The sequence below is a fragment of the Pogona vitticeps genome, chromosome 5 (assembly GCF_051106095.1).
Source record: "Pogona vitticeps strain Pit_001003342236 chromosome 5, PviZW2.1, whole genome shotgun sequence".
Classification (NCBI taxonomy): Eukaryota; Metazoa; Chordata; class Lepidosauria; order Squamata; family Agamidae; genus Pogona; species Pogona vitticeps.
Genome location: NC_135787.1, coordinates 195,902,595 through 195,927,403, shown reverse-complemented (window position 1 = coordinate 195,927,403; position 24,809 = coordinate 195,902,595). Strand labels below are relative to the sequence as shown.

The window sequence follows — 24,809 nt, the reverse complement described above, 5'->3', positions numbered from 1 at the left end:
GATGGGCTCCAATATACTCTATAGTTTGGGAGGGTTCAAGACAGGATTTGTCGAAATTGACCTTGAGCCCAAGGTCCGCCAAACTGTGAAGAGTACAATGAGTGTCTCTTTGAGCCTTGTGGTAAGAATCCACAAGGATTAACCAATCGTTGATGTAAGGGAATACTGTTATGCCGTGTAGATGAAGGTGTGCAGCTACTGGAGTGAGGCATTTTGTGAAAGTTCTTGGAATGGTGGAGAGGCTGAAAGGGAGTGAGTAGAACTGGTAAGTGGAATTCATGAAGAGGAAGCGGAGACACCTGTGATGGCGTGAGTGAATGGAGATGTGGAAATATGCATCCTGGAGATCTATCAAGATGAACCAGTCGCCAGGGGAGAGGAGGGGAATGATGGAGTTGAGAGTGACCATCTGGAAGTGCCTGGGTTGAATGTATGCAATGAGACATCTCAGATCCAGAATAAGGCAGAGGCCCCCATCTTGTTTGGAGACAGCAAAGTACCAGGAATAGAAGCCGGTGTGGAGGTCGTGTAGTGGAACTCTTTGGCTGGCCTATTTTTGAAGGAGGAGTGATACCTCTTCTTGGAGAGCAGGTGAATATGGAGTATGCCTTAGGTGGCCTGTAGCTGGAAATTCTATGAATTCTAGGAGGTATCCGTAGCAAATGATGGATAGTACCCAGTGGTCGTTGGTAATGAGGGACCATTTGTGAAAGAAAGGGGCCAGGCGCGGATGAAAAAATTTATCTTGGCGGATCTCGCTGGAGGGAGTCAAAGATATTGTTGCCCTTCTTTCCAGGGTGGCAAAATGGCTGTCAGCGCTGAGTCGGGGTTTAGGACCAGAAAGTGGAATGTTCAGAGGAAGACAGTCCAGGAAATGGCCTGTCGGTAGTAGGAGGTTTATACTGACAATATGACTATTGGTGATACAGCTGTTGGAAATTGGAAGGACGGCACTAGTGGGTGCACTGGTACCTGTATGGTTGTTGTGTGGAATAAGCAAAGACAATAAGACTTAGCTGTTTTCTTGATCTTATGGAGGTTGCCCATAACCTCATCCATAGGTCTTCTATGTGAGATCTGGCATCATCAGTAATGCTGGCTGAATGAAGCCAGGCCTGTCGGCGAAGCGCAACAACTATTTCCATAGACTTTGATGAGATCTTGCCATAGACTTTGAAGCAGCATCGGCAGTGTGGCATGCCTCTATACGCTGTTGCGGTGGAAGCCTCAAGATGGACATTAAGCGCTGTAGCCCTAGTGTCTTCTGAAGAAGCTTGTAAAATGAGAAGCACCTTGTTCCAAAGTTGCCTATGGTAGGTCCCCATGGCTGCTTGGTAATTCGTGACTCATATGACAAAGGACGCTAAAGAATAAAGACGACCTGCCCTCTCTGTTAGTAGGGGCTACCGATGACCGATTTTGAGCCTGAGACTGATTTGACTCAACAATGATCAAGTTGGGTGGTTGGTGTTTAGCCAGAAATGAAGTGTCGGAACCATGGGTCTCTACTCGTCTCGAAATCTGAAGAGAAGAGGGTGGCTTGTCCCAAGATTCTTTTATATGATCTAGCATGGCAGGGATGGAAGTTAGGCTGAGAGGTGGAGATTTGTCCTGGTTAATATCATCGAAGAGGTCTTGGTTTGGTGGACGTTGCTCCTTGCGCTCGAGCTTGAGGGACCTAGCCATATGGAGAACAAGTTGTGAATATGAGGTGAAGTCTTTGGATGGTGAAGGCAGGTGATTGTCCGCTACATCAGAATCAAGGGTTGGCAGATTTGATGGTGATTCTTGGAAAGCATCGGATAGTGGATCAAGAATGTCGGAGACTGCAGTATCAGAGGATCCTGTTGTCTACGAGCCCGGTAAAGAAGGTGACCGATGCTGAGACTTTAATGTGGACGCTTGAGCCGTGATCGTGGAGCGGTGTGTACACAAGTCGGGGTCAGCTGAAGCCACTGGAGGTACTCTAGTGCTAGTAACATGGAGAAATGAGGACTTTACATGAAAAAGTGTCATACTCAGCTGAGAGACCAAGGTAGAAGTCAGAACGGTACATGTACAGGAGCATTTTGGTAATTGTTGGTCGGATGGTTGAGACGAGTGACGCTTTAAGGATGACTTAGTAGGCATCAATAACACCGGTACAGGCTGGGGTCTTAGAGGGTGATTATGATGTCAACATTGAGATGGTGATGGTGATAGGACAGATTCGGAAGGGTAGGCATATGCATAGTGTACCCTCTTTGGTACCTCATAATACTATGCCTCGTAGTGTGGGTCGATGTCGTCTTCTTGATGTCAACACCGATCAAACTTTCCACGATAAGACTCTTGATAGTTTGGAGGTGGTTCGTGTCGAGAAGGCTTATGTATGTGTAATACATCTCTCAATGCAGAGGGTCTCAGTATGAAGGCGAGAGATGGTGTTGCTTTGCCAAACGCTTGCGGAGAGGTAACTGTCGCAAGGAGGAGTCAGAGTTGGAGAACTGGATGACTGTTGCCCACCCTGTAGATGAAGGGCTTCTGACAAAGAGTCAGGTACCTCCTTAGAAGATTCTTCCAAGATCAAAGATGGAAGATTTTGTTTATGAGAAGGAGGCTCCAGCAGTTGAATAGACTTAGATGGGTGTCTAGCCTTCTTCTATTTAACGTGATCCTTCTTCTATTTAGGAGAGGATTTTTGAGCCTGTATCGAAGATGGTTTTGAGACCAACACCAATTTTGACTTCGAGGATGATTTGTAGGTCGACTTCTGCTTCACTGTTGGCGTGGTTGGGGTCAACACCAGGTGTGCTGTCTCTGGTCTTGAAATGGGTGTTGAGGTAGGTTCCATAAGTGTAGAAGTAGGTGGTTTGAGGGACTTCTCCCAAAGGAAAGACTGAAGACGCTGGAGGCACTGTTCGAGGGCTGGTTTGGTCAGCCTCTTGCACTCTGGGCAGGAGGAAGTTTGGTTTTGTTTCCCCAAACAAAAAAAGGCAGCGATCGCAGCCGTCAGACAAAGGGATCTTGCTGGCACACAACATGCAACGCTTAAACGGGCCTGGAGGGGCCAGAAAAAGGGCGGGAATCGAGGGAGACAAAGGTATTGAAACAGAAACCAGAGAAACTCACGGGGAAGACCATCGAAGATGAAAAGTATTAGGGATGCCTAACAGGCAGAATGATAGAGATTGAAGATCGCAATCTGAAAGAAGTTGCTCTAGTCCTTGAGAAGGTTTGACCTAAGTGGCAGCTAAGTGGCAGCTTAGACGGGCAGAGCATGTGCTCCACGGAGGAACGTCCCAGTAATCATTTTTAAGCTCTAGAAAGTTTTGAGGAGTCCAGCCTTCCACATGATGTATTCTGCATATAAGTTAAATAAGCCGCGGGATAATATACAGCCTTGTCGTACTCCTTTCCCAATTTTGAACCAATCAGTTGTTCCATATCCAGTTCTAACGATTGCTTCCTGTCCCACATACAGGTTTCTCAGTAGATAGATAAGGTGGTCAGGCACTCCCATTTCTTTAAGGACTTGCCATAGTTTGCTGTAGTCCGCGCAGTCAAAGGCTTTTGCATAGTCAATGAAGCAGAAGTAGATATTTTTCTGGAAATCTCTGGCTTTCTCCATAATCCAGCGCATGTTAGCAATTTGGTCTCGAGTTCCTCTGCCCCTTTGGAATCCAGCTTGTACTTCTGGGAGTTCTCAGTCCACATACTGCTGAAGCCTACCTTGTAGGATTTTGAGCATAAGCTTGCTAGCGTGTGAAATAAGTGCAATTGTACGGTATTTGGGGCATTCTTTGGCACTGCCTTTCTTTGGGATTGGGATGTAGACTGATATTTTCCAATCCTCTGGCCACTGTTGAGTTTTCCAAACTCCCATTTTTGTCCTTTATCATGGCCATCTTTGCACAAAAATGTTCCTCTAATATCTCCAATTTTCCTGAACAGATCTTTGGTTTTTCCTTTTCTGTTATTTTCCTCTATTTCTTTGCATTGTTCATTTAAGTAGGCCCTCTTGTCTCTCCTTGCTATTCTTTGAAGTCTGCATTCAATTTTCTGTAGTTTTCCCTATCTCCCTTGCATTTTGTTTCCCTTCTCTTCTCTGCTATTTGTAAAGCCTCGTTGGACAGCCACTTTGCTTTCTTGCATTTCCTTTTCTTTGGGATGGTTTTTGTTGCTGCCTCCTGTACAATGTTACAAGCCTCTATCCAAAGTTCTTCAGGCACTCTGTTCACCAAATCTAGTTCCTTAAATCTGTTCTTTACTTCCACTGTGTATTCATGAGGGATTTGGTTTAGATTATACCTGAGTAGCCCAGTGGTTTTTCCTACTCTCTTCAGTTTAAGCTTGAATTTTGCTATGAGAAGCTTTTGATCAGAGCTGCAGTCAGCTCCAGGTCTTGTTTTTGCTGACTGTATAGAGCTTCTCCATCTTTGGCTGCAGAGAATATAATCAATCTGATCTCGATATTGCCCATCTGGTGATTTCCATGTATACAGTCGCCTCTTGTGTTGTTGGAAAAGAGTGTTTGTTATGACCAGCCTGTTCTCTTGACAAAACTCTATTAGACTTTGCCCTGCATCGTTCTGAACTCCCAGGCCAAACTTCCCTGTTGTTCCTTTGATCTCTTGACTCCCTACTTTAGCATTCCAGTCCCCTACAATGAGAAGAACGTCTTTCTTTGGTGTCAGTTCTAGAAGGTGTTGTAAATCTTCATAAAATTGTTCAATTTCAGTCTCCTCAGCAATGGTGGTTGGTGCATACACTTGGATTATTGTGATGTTGAAAGGTCTGCCTTGGATTCGTATTGATATCATTCTATCATTTTTGAGATTATATCCCATTACAGCTTTTCCCACTCTTTTGTTGACTGTGAGGGCCACTCCATTCCTTCTACGGGATTCTTGCCCACAATAGTAGAGATGATAATCATCTGAGCTGAATTCGCCCATTCCCATCCATTTTAGTTCACTGATGCCCAGGATGTCGATGTTTATTCTTGCCATCTCCTGTTTGACCACATCCAGCTTCCCAAGGCTCATAGATCTTACATTCCAGGTTCCTATGCAGTATTTTTATTTGCAGCATTGGACTTTCCTTTCACTTCCAGGCGCGTCCACAGCTGAGCGTCCTTTCGGCTTTGGCCCAACCACTTCATTAGCTCTGGAGCTACTTGTACTTGTCCTCCGCTCTTCCTCAGTAGCATGTTGGACGCCTTCCGACCTGAGGGTCCCATCTTCCAGCGTCATATCTTTTAGCCTTTTGTTTCTGATCATGGGGCATTCTTGGCAAAGATACTGGAGTGGCATTGCCAGTTCCTACTCCAGGTGGACTGCGTTTAGTCGGAACTCTCCACTATGTCCTGTCCGTCTTGGGTGTCCCTGCACGGCATAGCCCATAGCTTCTCTGAGTTACTCAAGCCCCTTCGCCACGACAAGGCAGCAATCCATGAAGGGGAGAGAGAGGTCTCACCTGCCCTCAAATAACCTCTGTGACACTCACCAGAGCTTTGGGATCTACCTTTTCGTGATATCCAGCAGGAGGAGAGCATCTCTGAGCAGACACTGGCTGCACTTCTCTGATTGTTAAGAAATTTATTTTCAATCATGGTTATGGCCTAGCCTTTCTTAGTATAAGGCCTATTTCATATTAGCTCACCATGTTAAATATTCAGAAACTTATAATTATCAAGCCCTAATTTTTACTAACATAAGGAAAATAATGTGTTGAATGTGTTCTTAAAAGAATTAAGGAAAACAAGAATGGGGTGACATTGGAAGGGTTACAGATGATGAGACAGCAAAGAGAGGAACCTAAACATTTAAAAAAGAGAGAAACAAACAGAAATCAGCTACTATACTAGCCAGATTAGGAATGTAGATAAGGTCAGTGATATGTGACTAGTAAGGTACATAAATGCTAGCACACATCTGCAAACATTGTTCAGGTATTAACGTATGGATACTCCTTTATTCTGCAGAATAAATAATTAAATAAGTCCTTTTGTAGTGGGTGGTCTCTTTTTCTCCCACCTTGCACATAACCAGAATTGCCTTACCAGGGTGTTCAAACTATTAATTTTTGCAACACGGTAACACAGGATAGACTGGCAGAGGCAACATCTGGGAGGGAAGGAGCCGAGGGCAGGAGGAGGGACCCTCAGCCAGAAATGAACTCTGCACCATGCTCTACTTTTGAAATTATTAAATATGTTTGGGGAAGACCCACAACCCAGTGCTGAAGCCCCTGTTTGCCAGGGGAAGCTCTTCTCTGTCACCTTTTCTATCTGCCCAAGACCCCAGAGAGCCATCGATGCAACCAGTCAGTGTAGCTAGTCCTGGGCCAGATGTACAAATGACCTCGGACCTGGTCAGTTTGGCTCTCTAGTTCCTTAAAACAGAAAACTGTGAAAGGGGGCAACAATGAACTGGGGGTGTGAAGGCAACCGTTAGAAATCTGGGGGCAGAACTACATGCACCAAGTGTCCAGGCTTGTCTAAAAGGCAACCAAGGAAAACCCAGCAAATGACCCTCAAGCGCTGGCACCACCACAGAGAAGGGCCTGCCTCGTTGCACAGAAGGCGAAAGGCCTCTGAGGAAGGTCCCAAAATCTGGCCAAGCTGAAAAGGGAGCAGAGGAAGGAATGCAGTCGAGAATTCCAAGTTGCTTAGCAAACTATACATCCCAGCATCTCATTTTATGGGACCAAGGCAGTGGAAGGCTTCTCAAACAGCTAGGACTCCGGAGTGCAGCCACACACCCTGAGCAAGACCTTCTCCCCATCCAATCTCTCCCCCTCTGCCAGGAAGAAGGTCCCCTCGTGCCTTGAAATTTTCTCAAAGCACTCTCGAATGAGATGACATGTTTCTAATTGCTGTCACCCACACAAAGTCTTGGACAGATTGAAGATCGAAGCCAAGGGATTAAAATGCATCGAACGCTGAGCAGAGGAGTCAGAGAGTACTGCTTCCTGAAGGCAGCAGAAGATTCAGGTGGACACTTGCTGTCAAGGGGAGAAACAGTGGGGGCCAAGGGACGGGGGGGGCGCAGCACTTCAGAGGAGCAACCTGCAGGGCTGGAACTCAGGGCGGCCCCTGTCTTCAAAGTGTCAATGACACCACCGGGCACTTCCTAGGAAAGAAGGGCTCAGCAAAGCGTGGCTGTTTAAATTTCTCCATGCCCCCCAACTGGTTCTTCCCTACAAGTTCTGCCCTCTGTTCCTGGAAGTTTTTAGGGGTGGTGAGTTTTGCATGGAGGGGTCACAAGCCCCCTAAAAGCCCTGTCCCCATCAAAGCTCAAAACAGAGTTCCTTTTTTGCTGTATTATAGATTACTCTGGAAGCCTTGGTGGGTAGAAAAGCAATTAGTAAATGCTCTTAATTAATAAATAATAGCTTCTACCTGGGGAAAGATCCTATCCAGCCAGTCCAGATGATGGCTTGCAGAAACTGGTGGTTAAAACACAGAAATTGATTTCCTGGGGGGCGAAGGGGGGGCACCTCCCCAAGAAGATACTCCAAGGGTATTTGTTGGTGCAGAACAGCCAGGCCTCCCAGCTGCTGAACCAAATTATGCACAGCAAAGCAACACAGAACAATGCTCCCCTGACACACACACACACACACACACACACACACACACACACACACACACACACTTACCTGAGACCACCCCAGAACACAGACATGCATGCTTCTATATAGTGATATCCCCTACCTGCATTGGCTTAGGAGCACAAAGGATCATTGAGGGAAAGAGAAAGAGGAGAAGGGGGCCCCTGTCCTATTCACACCCACGCCACCACCCCACAGAGGAAAGAGACAGGATGAGGAATAATGGGGGATGAGTGAGGAGCAGCGAGGGTGGAGGGTGACAGATACTCATAGTTACCCAGCTGATGAGGCAAGTCGTCTAGGGTGGAGCATGGATGAGAATGAGAGAGAAGAGCGAGAGATGGTACAGAGAGTCCGGCTGGTAACAAAGCAGATGGTCAGAGACAGAAACAGTCAGAAAACAAAGCCAGTGCTTGCCCCACCCAACTCCTCTTGCAAGAACTTGGAGACTGCCCCCCCGTCCCCTCCCCATTGCCATCATAGGGCACAGGGGCACCTACCCCAGCCTTCCTCAACTCCCTGTGAATTTTTAAAGGTAGGCAAGAAAATTTCCCCTGCCCCCCTCTAACCTTCTCATACCCCCACGCCCCACCCCCAATCCACCATCTCTGCATCCATTCAAAGCATGCTGGCTGGACCCTGCTGTTTCCGACATCTTGGCATCTTCTGAGATGCTGCCCCATTGGACCCCCATGGAGATCGAGAGATTTCCCAGAGTAGCAGCAGTGAAAAAAGGCTGAACACTTCTGTGTGTGTGTGTGTCTGCATCTGTGTGTGTCTACACACACACACAGACAGACACACTTGGCTAATTTCCTGTGCAAAGTTCACTTTGCTAGTCTTGACACTGCTTGTGCCTTGGGTAGTATCCTCCACATGATCGTCCCATCAGGTTCTTACACTGGTCAGTTTCACCTGAGCCTGAAATCGACAACAGATGCTGATACACAATCCCGCAGCTTCTTTTGTACTCTCCTAGGAATTCTGGAGTAGGGAGAAGGAAAAAAGTAGAAAATCCCACAGGCAGCCCTCATGCCCTAAGAAAGGCACCATTGTAAGCAGTGGGAGAGCATGACCAGAGCGCCCCCCCCCATTACACCCTGCTGGTGGGCTTCTTTGGAGTTTCTAATTGAGGGAGCCACCCTGGGTGGGAAGAAAACGCTGGACCAGAAGGGCCTCCTTGTATCTCAAGCCAGCAGGATCTTGTGTTCTTATGATACCAAGATACCTGCAAAAATGGGATCTCATGGAGGGGACTTAGAGGGCCACCCATACTTACGAGGATCTTGAGGAACAACTCTGTCAAAATAACCAGAGGAGCTATTCCACCTTCCCACACAACCCATTGCTGCACTGTGTTGTTTTTTGGGTGTGTGTGTGCTAGAGTCTTCCCCCTCACACCCAACTAATGTCTTCATCCCTAAAGTCTGAGAATGCCCACAGCTTCTCCATCTTTTCTGCCGCCCCCCCCCCATTCAAGCAGGCAAGGCAGTTCCTCTCCTAAGACTCTGAGGTATTTCCAGGTTGGGAGCAGAAGCTTCTTCTCTCTGTCCCCATCATTTTTACAAGGTGAAGCTCACCCACCTTCTCCACATGTCCCCCCCCCTTTCTCAAGCAGGAACCCTACAGGAGAAACGGTCTCTAGGCACAGCAGAGACTCCTGGGTGAGCTGGACAAGGAAACTGCTTCAGAGTAAAGCTGTTTCCCCATGAAAGACTGGCTTATTTCACAACCAGAACAGAGAGAGGAAAGGAGAGGGGGGCCTAGGAAGTAGCTCCCTTCTGACCCTGACAGCACACTGCCAATCACGTGTTGATTCTTGGAAGCCAGTTTAAAAAAATGAAACCAGGCAGGCCAGCAGCCCGTGCTGTCAGAATTAAACACACAGCTTCCTTCCCCAGAGGAAACAAGACATGCTTCCATCCAGACTTCTGGCTGCAGAGTCAGCCAGAGAAGGACTAAATGCACAGGAAACCAAAGGCTAATCCTTCGTCTCTGCACTGTGAGGAGCGGAGGAAGGGTGGCCTCCAAGGAGCGCAGCCATGGGGTCTGTTTGCACTTTTAAAGCCACGCTACGGAGGGCCACAGAAAAGGCTCAGATGCCGAGCCAAAGCAGTGGGGCACCTGCTTGCAGTCTAAGAGGGCAGAGCATCTGCCTATGCACACATTTGCACACACAGACACAAGACATCCTTTGGATGGACGAAATGAATGGCTTCACACAGCGGCAAAGGACTCTCGGCTGTTCTCCACCAACGACGGGCAGAGGGGACGAGCTATTCTCCTGGTTATTATGTCTCAACCTTCAGTGGAGAAAAATCAGACCCTTCAGAAGGGAACAAACTCTCACTGGAACCCTCAGGGACGACCTCCCCACACCTCAAACTAGGTGCAGCACCGTATATGGTCCCTCCAATTCAGCTAGTTAGGAGGGGTTCCATTGCACACCGAGGGCTTTGGGCTCATCCCACGAACGGCAGCTCCTCCAGAGCGGCCAAGCATGTTTTTAACATAGGGAAACTCAGGTCTGGTGAAGTGCTTTTGGGAATGTGACACGGACCACAAATGCCACATTTGAGCAGCCACGGGAAAACCACAATGCCAGATGAAAGCCTGTGGCAGGGGAGGCGACACGCAAGGGGGGAGGCCTTCACAAGACCACAGAGGCAAAAAAGGAAGCTTACTCCCTGCTCTGCAGCTTGCTGAAGTCATGATCATGATGCCACTGCAATGGTAAAAATGGAGAGTGAAATGACTAGACCCGTCAAGATTTCTGGATGGGGCTGCAATCTTCGGAGGCCACAGTGGTCTTTTGGACTACTCCACTCTCCCTGATCTTTTCTGAGGCACACTCGGAGCCTTCTAGAGAGATCTGATTAAAACCCGCCTTGATCAATCCCTGCAGTCTGTGGTTTTCTCTTTCCCTTCCATTCTCTGGCAGGCTACAGTGCGCTTCACACAGGCAGCTGCACAGAGCTTTCCTCGTAACCATGGCAGTATGCAACCAAAGTCCTTCACAACAACACCCAAGTCTGATCCAAACATATTGAATTCACCAAGAGGTGACACCCCAGCCGCCGCCTGGCAGGCCGGGCATTTCAGCCCCCAGCTTGGCTTCCCTCAGTCAGCGCCTGAACCTGCTCCTTTGCTTCAAGGGGTCCCACTCCGGCAGCGGCCTCGCTCTTCCCTGGTTTCTGTCCCGCTTCCTCTTCACTGAGAGTCTGGCCAGGCTCTCTTCTTTATGGGAAGGGGGCCTTCCAGCCACCGCCACGCCCACCAGTGTTCCCACAGATCAACTCGCACCACCCAGCACACCTGGCCTTCGGAAAGGAAGCTGTAGGAAAAGAAGCCCCCGGACGCAACTCAAGAGAAAAGCCACATGGGTTCCAGAGAGAGATTCATTCTTAAGCATCTTCTCCCAAGAGTCCCCAGACGCCAGAGCTCAGCGCCTTGAAGTGTGCAGCCGTTAAGGCTGTTTGCTTTGCGGGTAGGCTTCTAACCTGGGTAGGAGTAGGATCTGTTCTCTGTGGTGCTATTTTACTTTCTCCTCCTGCTTCCCCCCCCCTCATTTCTCAATCTCATTGTGATTAGGTAATTGTTTTATCAGTGCTGTTTTTAACTGCAGTTTATTGTTCTCTGCTTTGATAAACGTTTGTCTGAACAGCAGATTATAAAATGTTCACAGTGGATATCACTCACCACCCCATTCCCCAGTATCTTTGGCTACATGCAAATGGGGAAAAATCTCTCCTCAATTAGGAAAATTACTGTATTTTTCCGTATATAAGACTATAATTTTGTCTAAGACTATAATTTTGTCTAAAATCTTCAGAATAAAAATTGAGGGTCGTCTTATACATGGAAGTAAGCTGAAGAAAGAAGAAAAACAAGTGGAAGGGAAAGCAGGGATCAAAGTGATCCTGCAGGGCTTTGATCCCTTTTCCCCTACACTTGGTAAACCCCACTTAGATTTTTTAATTTTGGGTTAGAAAAGGGGGCGGGCTTATACATTGGGGCGTCTTATACATGGAAAAATATGGTAAGAAATTTCTCCCACCAGAACTTTTCCCAGTGCTCGGTTGTGCAAGGCTGCCCCAGACAAGAGGGGAGAGGTCCTTCTCTCTCTGCTCAAGCCAAGAGATCCCACCTGCTCTCTTCCCATCCTCTCCTCCTTCGGTGACCCCGCTGCCTCACCTGCTGCTTGAAGCCCCTCTAAGGCTCCCTCTCAGCTGCTCTCCCGGGTCTCCTGCCCAGCTCAGTTTCTTGCCTGCCTCCTCCCCTTGGAAGCCGTTGTGGGCTCTTGTTTCCTCTCCTTCTTTTCCTTGCCTTTATGGATTGGCACACAGCAGGCAATGGGCCTTCAGAGCAGCTCCTTGGGGCAGGTCGAGCCACCAGGGGCTTCTGATTTCCTCTTTTTGTGGAAATCGTCCACACTGTCTCCAGGAGTTAAGGATCTGAGTGAATGTTTCAAAGGAACAATCCCAGAAAAGAAGCTACACACAGAAATGAAGGCCTTCAGTTATTAAACCGTCCAGAGTGGCCCTGGGTGCCAGATGGGCAGTATATAAATCAAATAAATAAATATAAATAAAAATAAATTATATACATCCTGTCTAAGAACGCAGGCCTGCCATAAGCCATAAAGCTCAGCATGTTCTACTTTACTTCTGTCTGCAATCATGTCATTTTCGTTTGCTCTAACTTCCTAACTGTTAGAGCAGAATGACCTCAGGGGGAGGTGGTGAGTGCTCCAACACTGGAGGCATTCCAGAGAAACTTAGACAACCACCTGGCAAATATCCTTCAAACTAGATTCCTGCACTGAGCAGGGGATTGGACTCAATGTCCTTAGGGGCCCCTTCCAAATTCATGATTCCATGCCTTGAACCACTTCTGTATCTTGCGAAACCCATCTTGAATCCTGACTCCATCTTCAGAGGCATCACCTACCTCTCCTCGTTTGACATATCTGCTGATCTAATGCACACTCTTCATCCAAGTCATTTCCAAAGATCTAAATGATTGATAAAGATGTTGGAACAACACAGGAAACACCTTTGTTGTGGTATGCCTTGTGTCACTCCCCCAAGAGCCACTGGTGAGTAGTCTTTGGGTATGATCCACCATCTATCTACAAATCCACCCAGCATGCTAAGTAACAAGAGTGTCTAGCCCACAGTTTACCAACCTGGATTCAGGAATATCATGAGGGCCCTTGCTGAAAGATTTAGGGAAATCCAAACAATCAGTGCTACTTCCAGCTCTGCAATCCTATGGCGGTGAGCTGAGAAGTAGTGTCCATGCAAGTTCCCTTCGACTATTCTTGTGGGGTCAGAGAGCTTTTCTGTGACTGTGGCAATCACGCTCTTTCTCAGGAGTTGTTGGTTTCTCCTAAGCATTTGTACTTCACACTCAGTCTAAACAGAGCATGATCCAAGTGCTTCATTTCCCCTTGTATCCAGGTGGTGACCTCCTGTCCCATACCTGGGAGGACAACTGCTTTTTTGCCTTGAACCGTGTAGGGCAACCCCCAGGGAGGGGTTGTGCCCCAAGGGCCAGTCCTGAATTCATAGCTTAGGAAGGGCTGCAAGGCACCCTAAGAACAGCTATCTAGTCTGACTGCCTGACCATGCAGCCACTTCCAAAGGTCCTGCCCTCTCAAATGCAGGGTTTCCCAAAGCTGTGGCTCAGCCATGCCCAACAAGGCACCAGTGCCTAAACCAGCTGAGAGTGGCAGTGACAGACAGACTGACTGATTGACAGATGGGCACAGGGGCCTGGCATACTGACCCCTTCTTCTTTTCTCCCCAAACAACCACTCATCAACCTACAGATCACTAGCCCGCGTCCTCGCTTCCTTCTTCTCCAAAGTCAGCATGTCCAAAGTCTCCTTTGGACAAAGGAAGTACAGCAGGTTTCCTCCATAATGGCCATCAGCACTCCTGCGTGCATGGAGCTAGCACTGGAGGTTTGGGCGACCAAGAGTAGTGGTGCTGTGTGTGTGTGTGTGTGTGTGTGTGTGTGTGTGTTTTCCCTCCGCCTACACTATCCCTGGATGGATTTCCTGAAGCAGCACCCGTACATTTTCTATTTTTACTGACTCCAAGTTTCTGGAGTGGTTATTCCTCTCAGCTTAATAGCCACCAGCTCAGCAGAAGACTGCTGCACTCTGGGACCATAAAAACCAAATTACTCTTAACCTTCACTATCTCCACTTACTGCTGCCACTCACCATGATCAGCACTGCCGCCCTTATTTATGGAGCCAGGCATGCTCCAAGGAGCGTCAACACAAGACCACCTGGCCAGGAGGGGGTCCTCATGACCTAAGCCAGAAGTGATATGGGACAAGCAACTTTTTCTTGCCTGGATTTGGGTTGGGGGAAGAAGGAAGCAGTCAGAACCCACACCTAAAAGCATGCCGGGGGGGGGGACTTTCACCCTTTGCTGTGGCTACCATCAGAATTGGCCCCCTCTCGATGCCTGCTATTAACAAAGGAAGCTTATGTGTGCGGCAGATCGGCTGCCTGTGTCTTCCTGTTCTGACTGTCCCCATGGTGGGAAAAGGGTTCAAGGCCCAGTGCCTGTGACCTCAGTCTGTAGTTGCCCTCCCTGCCCTGCTGGCTTTGGCCCCAGCCTGTGGGTTCAGGGGCCAGACTGGCTTCCCCTGATGATTTTTAGGGTCGGACTGCTAGCATGGGGGAACCACGCCCGGGTGTCATTCCCTAAGTAACAACGCTGCAGATAACAGCTACCTTTCAGGGGTGAGGAGGGGGCTCAGGAGACTAGCAGAAGGCTTTATTGCTACCTTACAGAAAAATGTGTTCATACCACGGCTGAAATTCTGCTGCTGAATGTAGGAAGTCCCAAACACAGTCACCCTGCTGAATCAGTGGAACCTTCGAAGGAGTTGACTCAACAATTCCCCGTTGATTCAATGGGCCTCCTCTAGTCACAACTTACCACAACAAGCAACAGGATTCCAACCATTGGTTTTCAATGCCGCTTTGGAAAACCCCCGGAGCTGTCCTGTTGCAGGGGAAAGAGCTCCCGTGGGTGAGAAACTTTGGGTCGGTCTTCAGTCCTAAGTGACCGCACCAGTCTACACAGCGGAATGAAGGATTCTGGGGACCAGCAGGGGCAGTCTGGGAATTGTATGGCCAACACACGCTTGGTGGACATCAGGCTGGTGAAAACGACTCTAAAGGGACCGGCAGAGAACCACGCTCACAACACAGCGGTGGCTTGGAGCCTTGAGAGTTAACGGCAAATGGGTTTGCATTGCAGCTCAGCATCGCCAAGCAATGCCACCATGCGAGGGAGGGAGGGAGGGAGGGAGGGAGGGAGGCTGGCTGCACGATCCTTTCCTCGGGGGTTTCCAAGGCACCACCATCTGTCAGAAGCGCTTCCCATGTGCTGCCTTCCTCTAAGAGACCACTTGTTGAGTCTCTTCCAGCCCATGAAAGCTGTGCTGTGTGTAACAGCTTCCACTGCGAAGAGTTCCTGCTACCACTCACAACACTTTTGTGTCATGAACTCACAACAACCAACTTTCCTTCCTGCAGGTTTCCAAAGAAAACGAGAATGGCTGAAAAAACAGAAGTCACAACTGGAGGAGGCCCACTGAATCAGTGGAGATTGAGTGAGTCAACGTTGGTGTAAGCTCCACTGATTCAATGGACTTACTCTAGTTGTGTCTCACTATTGGATTTTAGCCAATGCATAAGAGCTCTAGGGATGATTAAGCTTTGAAAGGTTATTTTCTGGGACAACATTTCCTGGAATCCTGGCTGGCAATTCTGTGGATTGTAGGAAAATAAAATATGTCCAAGTTGTCCGGGGGGGGCAGATTCAGGGGGGGAATGCTTTTAAGCTCACTCAGAATCAACAAGGTATCCCTTAAAACTTATTTTGGGGGGTGGCAACAAGTGTGCCTGCTTATCCCTTTGAAGCCCCCCTACCTAAGGCTTAGAGCCTGAGCTACCCAGGAACAAAGGTCTGCATCTTTCAAAGGTGATCAGCTCCCCCCCCACCCGGACCAGTGATCACGTCTGTGTACCCAGAGACCTGCATTAACAGCAGGTTTCTTGGTGTGAAACATGCACATCCTCACCCCCCACATCTGACAAGTCTGTGCAAGCTGACAGCAGTTCTATCCCAGTCCCCTCAGGGGAGGGGCTTCAGCAGTGAAACCACCCTCTGGCATGAACACCCAAACTAAGCTGTGCGGACGGTTGGACGGTTCCCGTGCCAGGAAGGAGCCTGGCAGGTCAGGAGGAGCCGTGGACTCTGAGAGGGTCTGTGCACCACAACCACCTCCTCCTCCTCATTCTGAGCACAGACAACCAAGGACTGCCTTAACGCCAGCAGAGACCTCTCTGGCCAGGAAGCTTTATCGGAGATAATCCCCCAACAAAGGCCCAAGAGTTCCATAGCTGAACAACTGACCGCTTGTGGGTCAAATGCCCAGCATCCTCCCAGATTGGGAGATTCTGCAAGCAGCCATCTGAAAAAAGAAACTTTTCCAAGCCTCAGGCATTCTGCCCAATACGCTGACGTGCACAGACCGGCTGCCAGACTGTGCTGCTCTTTTTCTGCCAACTGTTGCACACGTACATGCACACGCACCCACGCACGCACCCACACATGTGTACACACACACACACACACACACACACACACACACACACACACACACACACACACACACACACACACACACACACACAGAGTTGCCCAGGCATACAGCACACCCAGGAAACCTGGATTTAAGTTTCTGACGTACTGGTGGGGAAATCACTTCCCAAAAAGGAACCCCGGAATCCCCTAAGCTGACAGGAGAGGAGTCCGGGGCTCTCCCATCACCCTTCTCGAAGAGAGCCTCCGTTTTAAAGCCGCCACCCCCTCTCAAGAGGCGACAGACCAGGCTAATCTCAATGGGTCGTGGGGAAGGATTCCCCCAGCCCGGTCGAGGGCAGATGTCCAAAGGGGAGCTCCTTCTCCGGTGCGGCCCCTGACTCGGGCTGAACCCTGCAAGCAGAGGGGGGGGTGGCTACCTGCTCTCCAGCCACCTCTGGCATGGGCATCCCTATGAATTCGGGACACACACACACCCCAGGCCCCCTGGCCAACACCCGAGGAATGTGCCAGGGGGAAAATGTCTCTAATACATCCAGATACCGGCGCCAGCTCCTGGATTCCTTGCACAATTCCCAACGCTGCGGGGCTGGTGGATTTCCCCCTGAGGTGCTGGAAGCCCCTTCTTCGGGTCCCGCATCCTGCCCCCAGCCCCCAGCCCTTCCCGCTGCTTCGCTCACCTCCCGAAGCCCCCCTCCCCGCCCGCTCAGACCTCCCCTCCGAGGGTCCCCAAAGCGGCGCCCAGGGCTGCTCCCCCCCGCCGCCGCCGCCGCCGCCGCCGCCGCCCCCCTCTCCCTCACTCACCCTTGACGGCTTCTCCGCGGTTGAGCTGGATCTCGCCCTCGCCCTGCGGCGTGTAGCTCTTGACGGCGATGAACTTGCGGCCGGGCACGGCGCTGTACAGCTTCCTCTTGGGGCCTCGCAGCGGGGCCGGCGCGGCGTGCGGGGTGTGCTCCACGCCCGGCCCGGTGCCCGGCGCGCCCCCGGGCCCGGGCCCGCTCCCGCCGGGGCTGTAAACGAAAACATACGTTACGGTGCTGATGCCGGGCGGGGGCGGCGGGGGCGGCGTCTGCTGCAGGAGCGCCATGGGGGGGCCTTCCTCCCCCGGATCGGGGCCGCCGGGGGTCACACCGAGAACTGGACGGGCGGCTGGACGGGCAGACGCCGCGCGCCCGGCACGCGCTCAAAGGAGGCGGGCGGGGAAGGCGGCGGCGGGGGCAGCTACTACCGGGCGCCCCGCTCGCCTGCCTGCCTGCCCGCCCGCCCGCCCGCGGGCCTGGTCTCGCTCTCTCCTCGGCGGGCGAGGCTCAGCGCGTCCCGGGCAGGGGCCGGAGGAGCAGGAGCCGCCGCAGCCGCCGCCAGCATTCGGACCGCCCGGAGACTGAGCCCGCCGCCGCCGCCGCCTCGCCTCCTCGTGGTGGTCGCTGTCCGGCCGGGGCTCCGCCGGGCCAGCACCGGGGGCTGGGAGGCTGCGGTCGGGAGGCGACGGTGCCGGTGGTGCCGCCTCCGAGTCCCCCCGCCGCCGCCGCTGTCGCCGCTGTCGCCGAGGCCGCCTTTGCGGGCAGCGCCATGGCTCGCCTGCGACTCCCGCTCCGGGTCGCTCGGCCGCCGGCTCCGCTCGCCGGTCACTCGGGCCGGGGCCGGCGCTGCTCCTGCTCCTGCCGCGGCGGCTGCCTCCGGGCCGGTGCCTGGGGCGACGCGGCGGCGGCGGCAGCCACCGCGACCGCCTCCCTTGGCAGCGCTGCCGCGGCTCCTTCTCGCCGCCGCCGCCGCCGCCGGTCCTGGCACATGGCGGCGAGGGGAGGGCTGGGCAGGGCTGGGCAGAGCGGGCGGGCGACTCCCCAGCCGAGCGGCCCGCGAGTCTCGCCGGCTCCCGCGGCTGCGGCGGCGACGGTGACCGGCGGGCTCCTCCCCTTCTTTCCTTCCTTCCTTCCTTCCTTCCCTCCCCACCGCCCGCCTCCTCGCCCTCCGCCCGGCCGCCCTTCGGCGAGAGGTGGGCGCCCCACCCCGGGCGCGGGCCTGCCTGCGGGAGGCGATTCCCCCCCCGCCCACGCCCCCACCTTCGGGCCAGATCCCGGCCCTCCTTCCTTCTTTCCGCCCTCGCCTCGCCTGGGCTGCTTGCGAGGTCCGCCTGCCGCTACCCTCCTCCTCCTCCTCCGGCGCGTGGAAGTCTGCTCGGCCGGCCCCTCCTCTCCCTCCGGACCCAGTGCACAAAAAGAGGGAGGGAAAGAAGCAGGAGGGCTCTTGGGCTTTGCACCACAGGGCAGCAGGCAAGCAGGCAGACATTCAACAGGTGGCGAGCGGACACCGGTTGGCTTGCTGCCTCGCTTCCAGGCGTCGGTCCCGGCCAGAAGGCAAGGGCGGGGGGGGGGGGGGAACAGCTCCGCGGCCGGGACCCCCGGGGGCGGCCCCTCTTCCTCCGTCCTCCAGGCCCAGCCCAGCCCTCTCCCCGCTTCCCCACCAGCCAGCCCCCCCCCCCCCGGCGAGAGAACCTCCCGTCTCCCCCAATAGGGCGCCCTCCCTGCCCGAGGCCTCTTCGGGACCTTGGCCGGGCAGCACAGCGGGCAAAGGGAGCCCAGAGCACGTGCAGAGTGCTTCTGCCTCCGCGCCGGGGAGCCTCCACGCCCGGAGGCGAGCGTGGGAGGCAGGGAGGGCAGGACCCGCGGGGGAGCAGCTCCCGTGCCTTGCCCTCCAGCGGGGTGTGTGTGTGTGCTGGGCACGGGCGTCTCCGTCCTTTACTCCCCCCCCCCCCCCGACCCCCGGCCTGGTGGAAATGGCAAGGGGACGACCGGGGACAAGGGCGCGGGAGCAGGAGGGACCCGCGCGCCTCGCTCCTGCTGGCCAGGACCCCCTTCCAGGTTTCAATTCCCCAGTACTGTACTGAAGCCACCTTCTCCCCACAGAAAACCCGGTGGGGGGCTGTTACATACAGCACTGATGTTACCTGTCTGTCATGGGTTTGGAGGGAAAGTTCCATCCTATGGGGAGTGGAAGGCGGGACATCAGGAGGAGGGGCTGTACTGTATATATATGTGGAGCGTGTGTGGAGAAGTTGAGGAGAGGAAGCAGCAGCTGGGAAGAAGAAGCTGGTGTGGGAGTCTGTGTGTCAGACAGGGTACTACTGTGTGTCAGTCAGTACCAACCTGATAGGTTCAGGTGTCTGTATGGTTAGCCAGAACTGATAGGTTCAGGGTCTGTGCTTCAAGTTAAGTGTTCTGTGTGAACCAAACTGTGTGTATGTATGATTGGGACTAAGCCACGTTACTGTATCTTATTCACTTGATCCTTTTATTTTTCCTGTGTGTTATTTAATAAACCTTGTTCTTTTATTTGTTGAAAATCCATCCCTGGTCTGTGTGACTTCTTATAGGGAATGGTTGGTGGCAGCTTAGTGAAAGTGTGGCAGATCCCAGTAGGTCTGGGTTTGTCACATTGATTGGTGTCCAGCGTGTGGGATACGACTGGTCCAGTTGTCCAGTGGTACAGCAAAGCCTTGGCAAGTGTGCCCAGAGCAAGGGGGGTCTAGTCAGGGACAATCTGAGAGCGCGTAGGTAATCTTCTAGGTGTGCCTCACGGGGGGGTGCACTAGTAGAAGAACGTGTAACCTCAGATTGGGGTCTAGATTAGGGAGCTCTGAGGCAGCCTGTTTTGGCGGGAAAAGCTGAGGCAAAATTGTAAAGTAGAAGTGATTTAGCCTGCCTGCTGAGAGGCCCAGCAGAGGGGGGTAGACTCTAACTCGCAACTGTTGCAAGTTAGTGCTGAAGGACAGCAGCAATCTATAGAGAAAGCTGGTTCTGAGGCAAAAGAAAAAAAAAAGTGGTCGCTTTATTTTGAGGCTTGACTTTTGAAAGCAGCCTGTTCTGGGGGGGGGGGGGATTATGCCCTTGACTCGAAGCCAAATGGCAGAAATGGGTGAAGTGAAAGACCCCCAGGTAGACCAAGGTTCTGAGGATGAATTTGGCTCAGTGCAAGGTGACAGCACGGGAGAACAGAACCCAGAACTCAGAAAATTGCTCATAGCCCAACAGCATGAACTCAGGGTGAGGGAAATGGAGGAAAGGGAAAGAGAGAAACAAAGGCAATTTGAGATTGAGAGAATGGAAAGAGAAGAAAGATTGGAGAGAGAGAAAATGGCGTTTCAGTTAAGGAAATTGGAACTGATGAATCAGAACAATAATAACAATAGGGATTCTGAGGGAGGCCAATTGTCTAAAGCTGACCTGAAGAAATTCCCTGTGTACCACAAGGGAGATTGTCCTGAGGTGTTCTTTTCCCTAGTGGAAAGAGCGTTTGTGGACTTCTCAGTAAGGGAAACTGAGAAGATGACCATCATGCGATCTTTAATCAGTGGCAGCCTTGCTGAAGTTTATTCAGAGATGCCACAGGAACTGATGAAAGATTTTGCAGAGTTTAAAAAACTGGTGTTTGCAAGACATGGGATAAATGCGGAACAGCTGAGGCAAAGATTCAGGTCAATCACCAAGAAACCAGAGCAGACTTTTACCCAAGTGGGGGCCCAATTGGTGAGGCTGCTAGAGAAATGGCTATCTCAGGAGGGGACAGAGACCTTTCAGCAGCTCAAAGACTTGATAGCGCTGGAACAGTTCTATTCAGTCCTGCATGGGGAACTGAAATTCCAGGTGAGGGAAAGGAAACCGAAATCTGTGGCAGAAGCAGCCGAGATCGCAGATTTTATTTCCCAAATAAGAAAGCCCTTGGGTGAGGGGAAATCGATGGGGAAACCTAAAGAAACCTACAGCAAGTACTCTCAGGGACCAGGGAAAAGCCAGCAAGGGGGAGGGGCCCATGGTGAAGGGAAGCCCTCAGACATGAAACCAAGACCTCAGATTTTGGAGGGAAAACCAAAACAGGATGAGAAAGACTCAAAATATAGCAGAAAATGTTATTTCTGTCAGGGAAAGGGCCATCTAATCTCAGAGTGTGAGAAATTAAAGCAGCTAAAAGGAATTGTGCCTCAGGATTCGAGTGGAACCAAGCCAAAAGCTGTGTTCTGTGTCCAGAAAGAGCAAGGCTCATTGTCACTGAGGGAGCCTGTTGCCATGGCTACTCAATCTGGAACAGTTACATCTGCTGATCAGGCTGAGGAAAATGGTCCTCTTGTAGAGGTCAGGCGCTGCCTACTGGTGAGAACAGATTCTCAGTTGTTTGAAACAGCAGGGGTGGACGTAGGAATACTTGACCATCAGTATAGGGGGCTGCGGGACACTTCTTCTCAGGTGACCCTGTGCCATCCAGATATTATTCCTAGGGAATATATCATCCCAAATGAGAGCATGAAGGTGGCAGGGATTGAGGGGCAGGTGATCTCACTGCCAGTAGCGGAGGTACCTGTGAACTTTCAAGGCTGGAGGGGAGTTTGGCGGCTAGCAATTTCATCGACTCTGCCAGCAGCCGTGCTCGTGGGAAATGACCTGGCTGAACATGTGAAACGGGTGCTAGTGATTACACGTTCACAAGCCACCACGGGGACAGTTCAGGGGGGTAATGATGAGCCAGAGACGGAAGCAGAGGGGAGTTCAGAAGCTGTGGTGGAAACCTTAACCACAGACAGCCGATTTGGCCAAGAGCAAAAGGCAGACGCCACTCTCCAAAAGTGTTTTGAACAGGTGACTGACGCCCAGCTAACACCTGAAACCCCAGTGAGATTTCTAGAGAGGAAGGGGATTTTGTATAGAGAGACCCTGAGGAATATCTCAAAAGGGGGAGATGGGATCCGAAGTCAGCTAGTGGTACCTGAAAAGTATCGCCCCATGATCTTACAAAGGGGGCACTCTGACATGTTTGCTGCGCACTTAGGGGTGAACAAAACACAGCAGAGAATCACACAGAATTTTTACTGGCCTGACATAGGGAAGCAGATCAAAGAGTTCTGTAAACAATGTGATGTGTGTCAAAGGCAGGGGAATAGCCGCGACAGGACCAAAGCAAAGTTGTGCCCTTTGCCTGTGATTGACACTCCGTTCAAATGCATAGGGGTGGATATTGTGGGACCTTTGCCCAAGGCCACAAAGAGGGGGAACAGGTTCATTCTCACCATTGTGGACCATGCCACGAGGTACCCTGAAGCCATTCCCTTGTCTAACATTGAAACTAACACAGTGGCAGATGCCTTGGTGGGGTATATGTCCAGGATGGGATTTGCCTCAGAAATAATCACAGATTTGGGAGCATCGTTCACATCGAAGCTCATGAAACGCTTATGGCAAATCTGTGGAATTAAGCACAAGGAAACCACTGCCTATCACCCTGAAAGTAATGGGTTAACTGAGAAGTTCAATGGGACTCTAATGCGCATGATTAGGGCTTACTTGGCAGAGAATCCAAACAATTGGGACCAGAAGCTGCAATCCCTTTTGTTTGCTTATCGATCAGTGCCACAAGCCAGTACCGGGTTCAGTCCATTTGAACTTTTATTTGGGAGAAGGGTGAAAGGGCCCCTTGATTTGATCAAACAAAATTGGGAGCAGATCACCCAGGATGACCCACAAGACGTTGTGACATCTATAGACTCTTTAAGGAATGACCTAAAGAGAAACCTAGAGCTAGCAGCAGAGACCCTGCAAGCTCAAAAGGTCAGAAAGAAAGCTTGGGATGACCAGGAAGGCAGGGAGAGGCGCTTTAATCCAGGGGAGGAAGTGCTTTGGCCTAGGCCCTGCAAAGAGAACAAACTGCAGCTGGGTAGCCCAGAAATAAAATACTTGGGTCACATGGTAGGGGGAGGAGTGATAAAACCCCTGGAGGCCAAAATAGAAGCTGTTCGTGATTGGCCCAGACCCAACACCAAGAAAAAAGTCAAATCATTTCTTGGGTTGGTGGGCTACTACAGAAAGTTCATCCCGAGGTTTAGCGAGATTGCGGCTCCGCTGACCGATCTGACGAGGAAGAAGGCTGATGACCGCATCCCGTGGACCAGCGACTGTGAGGAGGCATTCCAGAGGTTGAAGCAGGCGCTAATCAACTATCCAGTGCTGCGTGCTCCAGACTTCGACCGGGAGTTCATCATCTACACCGATGCGTCTAACAGCGGGGTAGGAGCGGTTCTTTGCCAGGAGGATGAGAATGGTGACCAGCATCCAGTGTCCTACCTGAGTAGGAAACTCCAGAAAGGTGAGAGACATTTGGCAACTGTGGAGAAGGAGTGTCTGGCCATAGTCTACGCGATCCAGAAGGCCAAGCCTTACATCTGGGGAAGACATTTTATTCTGTGCACTGACCATTCACCACTGCAATGGTTAAAGACAATGAAAACCCACAATAGCAAACTTATGAGGTGGGCTTTAAACCTGCAAGACTATGACTTTGAAGTGAAGGTGGTCAGAGGGTCAGTGAACTGTGTTGCTGACGCCTTGTCAAGAAGACCCGAAGAATGAAGACGGCAAAAGAAACATGGACTATGTATATATATTGATGACAAAGAGTTAAATGTACCTGTTTTTGTTGAATTTGGTTTGTATGAATAAAGGTAACTTGTTGTAATGTATATGGTAAATGTTTAAATGCCTAATTGATATGGTTAACTTAGAGTGTAAGTATAAGTAAGTATGATATTGTATGTATAACTGTTGTTGTGTGTTTTATCCAGGTTGTTTTTTTGGGAAAAAGCACCTTAGCTTTCCCCCTACAAAACAACTTATAAAGAGGGGAGGTGTTACATACAGCACTGATGTTACCTGTCTGTCATGGGTTTGGAGGGAAAGTTCCATCCTATGGGGAGTGGAAGGCGGGACATCAGGAGGAGGGGCTGTACTGTATATATATGTGGAGCGTGTGTGGAGAAGTTGAGGAGACGAAGCAGCAGCTGGGAAGAAGAAGCTGGTGTGGGAGTCTGTGTGTCAGACAGGGTACTACTGTGTGTCAGTCAGTACCAACCTGATAGGTTCAGGTGTCTGTATGGTTAGCCAGAACTGATAGGTTCAGGGTCTGTGCTTCAAGTTAAGTGTTCTGTGTGAACCAAACTGTGTGTATGTATGATTGGGACTAAGCCACGTTACTGTATCTTATTCACTTGATCCTTTTATTTTTCCTGTGTGTTATTTAATAAACCTTGTTCTTTTATTTGTTGAAAATCCATCCCTGGTCTGTGTGACTTCTTATAGGGAATGGTTGGTGGCAGCTTAGTGAAACTGTGGCATATCCCAGTAGGTCTGGGTTTGTCACATTGATCAGGTGGGGTGGCCTCCCCCACAGGCTAACCCCACCTCTTTCCCTTCAAAACCACCTCGTGCCTCTCGCCAACATACCGGGAGCACACACAACAGACACCCCAGAGGCAAAGGGCCTGCCCCTTTGCACTCCCTGTCATACACCCCTCAGCAAGCAGTTGCCCCCTCGGGCGATGTTGTGTGTGTGTGGGGGGGGGGAGGTTGCAGCCATCCCCCAGATAACCTCCCCTCCGCCCTGGCGCCTTCATGCCACCGCCTTTCCACCCCTAATCCCTGGATGGGTCTCGTCTCCTGGCAGAGAATCCAAGGCAGGAAAGGCAACTATTCTGGGCTACAGAACCCCAAGCCCGCCCCCCTCCATCAGAATGAGGTATTCTGGGAGTTGTAGTCCAGA

The 24,809-nt window shown here is 51.2% G+C and overlaps 2 protein-coding genes across 8 annotated transcripts in view; both read right to left on the bottom strand.

The window, feature by feature from the left end:
* SHANK3 (SH3 and multiple ankyrin repeat domains 3) overlaps positions 1–24,809 on the bottom strand; it is a 374,779-nt gene that overhangs the window by 165,507 nt on the left and 184,463 nt on the right. For all 7 annotated transcript variants that reach the window (XR_013536992.1, XM_078376774.1, XM_078376775.1 and 4 more), the window contains exon 11: positions 17,037–17,242. Coding sequence is in view for 6 of the 7 variants with exons in the window: in XM_078376774.1 (XP_078232900.1) it covers positions 17,037–17,242 (206 nt within the window). In the remaining variant the exon portion in view is untranslated. The remainder of the gene's footprint in view (positions 1–17,036; positions 17,243–24,809) is intronic.
* The window catches only part of LOC144583276 (uncharacterized), a 266,744-nt gene that overhangs the window by 80,193 nt on the left and 161,742 nt on the right, over positions 1–24,809 (bottom strand). The window lies entirely within an intron of this gene.